At 43.0% G+C, this 4,304-nt stretch overlaps 1 protein-coding gene across 3 annotated transcripts in view; it reads left to right on the top strand.

The window, feature by feature from the left end:
- Positions 1-4,304, top strand: part of Tmem209 (transmembrane protein 209) — a 47,605-nt gene that overhangs the window by 22,380 nt on the left and 20,921 nt on the right. For all 3 annotated transcript variants that reach the window (XM_023702867.1, XM_023702865.1, XM_023702866.1), the window contains 2 exons: positions 1,082-1,257; positions 2,269-2,340. In XM_023702867.1, the coding sequence (XP_023558635.1) occupies positions 1,082-1,257; positions 2,269-2,340 (248 nt within the window). The remainder of the gene's footprint in view (positions 1-1,081; positions 1,258-2,268; positions 2,341-4,304) is intronic.

The following is a 4,304-nucleotide window of genomic DNA, read 5'->3' as shown; positions in this document are numbered from 1 at the left end:
TATTTATTTATTTATTTGGTACAGGGTCTCACTAGCCAGCTCAGACTCACAGTGATCCTCCTGTCTCAGTCTCCTCCCCAGCACTGGGATTACAGGGATGTACCACTACACCCAGTTTTAGTGGCCAGCATGGAACATCTGATACCAGCACCACATGCAGTACTGGGGATTGAACCCCAGTCCTTGCATTTGCCAGGCAGGTGCTTAGGCTGCCGAGCTATCTCCCTAGCCCAAACACACTTTTAACCACGTGTAATTCATAGCATTCTTTTAAGTTATGACACTTATCTTTTAAGTTATAACACTGTCGCTGGTTTGATTAAAAACCCAACTGTTATAAAAAAATGCCCTTCAAGCCAGGGTTATAGCTCACCAACGCAGTGCTTGCCCCTCAGTCACAAGGTGCTGAATTTTAATTCCGAGTAACCATCCCCCCAAAAAATGCCCTTCAAAATAGGTAACTTAAGGGCCACCCAGGTAGCTCAGCAGATAAAAGCACCTGCTTATGCAGAGCACAGGGGCCAGTGTTTGAACCTCAGCTCCACAAGCCATGCTGACTCTGCCCCTGGGGTGTGCTGAGACTCAGATGAGACTGGGCATGGTGGCACGTGCCTGTAATCCCACCACTTAGGAGGCTGAAAACAGGAGGATCACTACCAGTCCGATCTACATAGTGAGACCCTGTAAACCCTGTACTAAATACATTAAGAAAAAGCAGGTAATTTAGTTTTATTTCTTTATACCTTTACTAAAAATGCACTGATTAACCTTTCTTTTTTTAGAGGAGGGATATCTTTTTGAGAGAGTCTCACTATGCAGTTCAGGCTGGCCTTGAGCTTACTTTGTAACCCAGACTGGTCTCAAACTCACAAAGATCCTGCTGCCGCAGCCTGCCAGTGCTGGGATTATAGAATTGTGCCACCACGCCAAGCTTCTTTGTAATTTTAAACATAAGGAATCCATGCTCTCCAAAGAACATGATGTGGTGATTCCTTGACTGGAATCCAGACACCCAGGGTTCATGGGTTAGCACTTGGATGGGAACGTTTCCATACCTGACTGAATTCTTTTGTCATTTTAGGAAGCCCAGATTCTACCTCTCCTTCCAACAGCCCTACGTTTTGGAACTACAATCGTTCTATGGGAGATTATGCACAGACTTTAAAAAAGTTCCAGTATCAGCTTGCCTGTAGGTCTCAGGCCCCTTCTGCTAACAAAGATGAAGCTGATCTCAGTTCTAAGCAAGCTGCAGAAGAGGTAAATGGAAAATAAAAATAGCTTAATATTTATAATTTTTCAAATTGCTAGAAGGTCTTCTGGCACAATTTTCCTGTAATCTCTACTTTTACTAGATAGAATTATAAATCCGGCACTCGTTACAGTGGAAAGCCTCCTATTAATACTAACTTATATTGTACATTTACTCTCTATGCCCTATGGGTGACATTAATGTCCGACCTAAAATATTTTCTACATTTATTACACAGAGGCTCTTAGATATCTAATATATAGATATATAGTTAGCGTAATAGTTAATCTAATATATAGATTATATAGTTAGCATATACCAGGCTCTTGGTTTTAAAGGATTCAATTAGAAATTTGATAATATGTAACTTTATCATTTTAATGCCCAATGTGGGATTTTTATTTTATTCTTGAAAGCAAGAAAAACGACCAGCAAGATAGCTCAGCGGACTAAGTGCCTGCTTAGGCAAGCACAGGGACCAGATGTCAATCCCAGCACCACATGCTATGCTGGCCCTGCCCCTGGGTTCCCTAAGCCATATCACTACAAGTCCGAGCTATGTAGTAAGACCCTGTGCAAAATACATTAAAAAAAAAGAAAAGGAAAGAAAGCCATTCTTTAGGGGCCAGCCAAATAGCTCAGTGAATTAAAGCACCTGCAAGCAGGTACAGGGGCCAGGGATTTGATCCCCAGGCCTGCTGTGCTGGTCCTGCCCCCAGGGCATGCTGAGACTGGGTGTGGTGGCTTGCACCTGTAATCATAGATCACGAGTCTGATCTAGTAGTGTGACCCTGTAGACCCCACCCCTAAAATACAAAAAAAAAATCTTTAAACATACAGGAATTTTATATTTGTGCATAAATGACTCATTAAGTGGATAGTAAAGATAATTGCTGAATAATAAGTAAATATTGATAGTTTTGAAGATTATTTTCAAAGTTCAAATATTTTTAAGGATAACAGGAAGGAATGATTTCTGGCAAGATTTTTCTTCATTAATTATTAAACATTTTTAATAGGTTTGGGCACGAGTGACAATGAATAGACAACTTCTTGATCATATGGATTCATGGACAGCTAAGTTCAGAAATGTAAGCTTGTGTGTCAATGCCTGCCTGCCTGCCTGCCTGCCTGTTTATCCCTGGTTTCTTTGAGAACAAATTGTTTAGGGCTGGCCAGATAGCTCAGTGGATTAAAGTGCCTGCTTAGGCAGGCACAGGGACCAAATTCAGTCCCTGGGTGTGCTCTGTGGGCCCCACCCCTGGGGCACACTGAGACAGGAGTGAGCCTGGGTGTGATGGTGCACACCTGTAATCCCAGCACTTGGGAGGCTAAACACAGGAGGATCACTGTGAGTCCAGTCAGCTGCCTAGTGAGACCCTTAAGACCCTATAGTAAATACATTTTTTTTTTTTTTTTTTTTTTGTGGTACTGGGGATTGAATTCAGGACCTGCACTTGCTGGGCAAGCACTTATTCTACTGAGTTATCTCCCTGGGCCCCCCCCAAAAATTTTTTTTTTAATTGAAAGATGTAGGAATTAATACCAACAACACAATTAAATTTCACCTTCCCTCCAGCTGATTCCCTGAAACTTGCTGCCTCCATCCTCTGTGCTTTCTTCCTTAGTGGATAAAGAAAATATTCCCTAAAGTCTTACTACAAACTGCAGCTTCTCTTTCCACAGCCCTCATCCCTGGGGAGGGCAGCATCTCTGTGTGAATGCCGGGAAGCTCAATAGGAGTGAATGGGACTGGAAAAGTCTGTTCCCCAGGGAAAGGCACTGAAGAGTACAGCACAGTGAAAGGTGGACCAGAGGAAAGTCTAAGGGTTCCCTGAGAAAGGCTACTCCAGAAAGGCCCACAGCCTCAGAATCCTCTCATTGGGTGTAGTCACTGCTTGATCATTTTCCCCACTGGCACTGGTTATGGAATCATAGTAGCACCACATGCTGCTCAAGCCCCAGCAGCTGGGAGACATGCTGACCCACAGCGGTGTGGTGTCAGGCTCACAAGGACACGTTCTCCATGGAGCCTCTCAGCAGTCCTCAGGCCTCACTATCATTCTCTTTGAGGCCTAACACAGGGCTCTGCTTTGCATATCTTCTGAGGATTCTCCTCAGCAGCAACCTCCACCCATTTCTACAGCAGGGCTCCTGCTCACACATGTTACTCCTTTTGGCTTAGTACCTTCCAGAAGAGATAGGGTGAGCCTGACAGCAGTCTGGAGATATCCCAGAGTGACCATCTTCTGCTTTAGGAGTTTGTTACATTACTTAATTTCTTTCTGCAGAGCTTTGATGTTTTGCTCCAGCCTCTCTTGCAGTTTCATAGTACCAGGGTGGGCAGCACCTCCTGACTCAACCTCACTGAGAGGTCTCCAGGCCTCTTTTTTTTTTAAATTTTATTTGTTTATTTATTTATTTAGTGTGTGTGGCCAGCTCAGCCCACCAGGGAGCGGGGCTGGCTGGCATGTGGTGCTGGGGGATTGAACCACAGTCACTGTACTTTAGCTTAGCTTGTTCTATATAGGTGCTTTAGACCACTGAACCATCTCACCAGCCCTCCAGGCCTCTTAATTTTTTTTTTTTCTTAATGTTTTAAGTTATTAAGGTATTCTCCTTCCCAGTTTTTCATTTTTCTCTCCAAAAAGCTTTTCTGTCATTGTCTGTTTTGTGAAGGAAACAAAAGAGTGATCTGTGCCCTCTGAAAACTAAACAGAAAAGGAATGATACTGTAGAAAATTGAAGCTACCACAGAACATACATATTTTCATTTTCTTTAGAGCAGAACTCTGTTTGATATGGAAGTCTGCTGTCTCACATTCTGAGACATGTTCCCAGCATGCTTTCCTGTTACTATAGCACCTGTGTGTCTTGTGACTGTAGGCAAGTTAGTTCCACTTACCTTCTGTAGAGGCCACCACTACTTCACCCTTCAGCATTCATCATCCATTCCAAGTCTTGTAGAACTATATTAAAATCACTTATTCTAATTTAAATAAGGCATCAGGAGTGTTCAAAAGTGGTAGAAACTTGGACAGGATATATATATATA

Source organism: Octodon degus, unplaced genomic scaffold (assembly GCF_000260255.1).
Source record: "Octodon degus isolate 3935 unplaced genomic scaffold, OctDeg1.0 scaffold00160, whole genome shotgun sequence".
NCBI lineage: Eukaryota > Metazoa > Chordata > Mammalia > Rodentia > Octodontidae > Octodon > Octodon degus.
The sequence above is the reverse complement of the archived record's forward strand: the minus strand, read 5'-3'. Positions and strand labels throughout refer to the sequence as shown.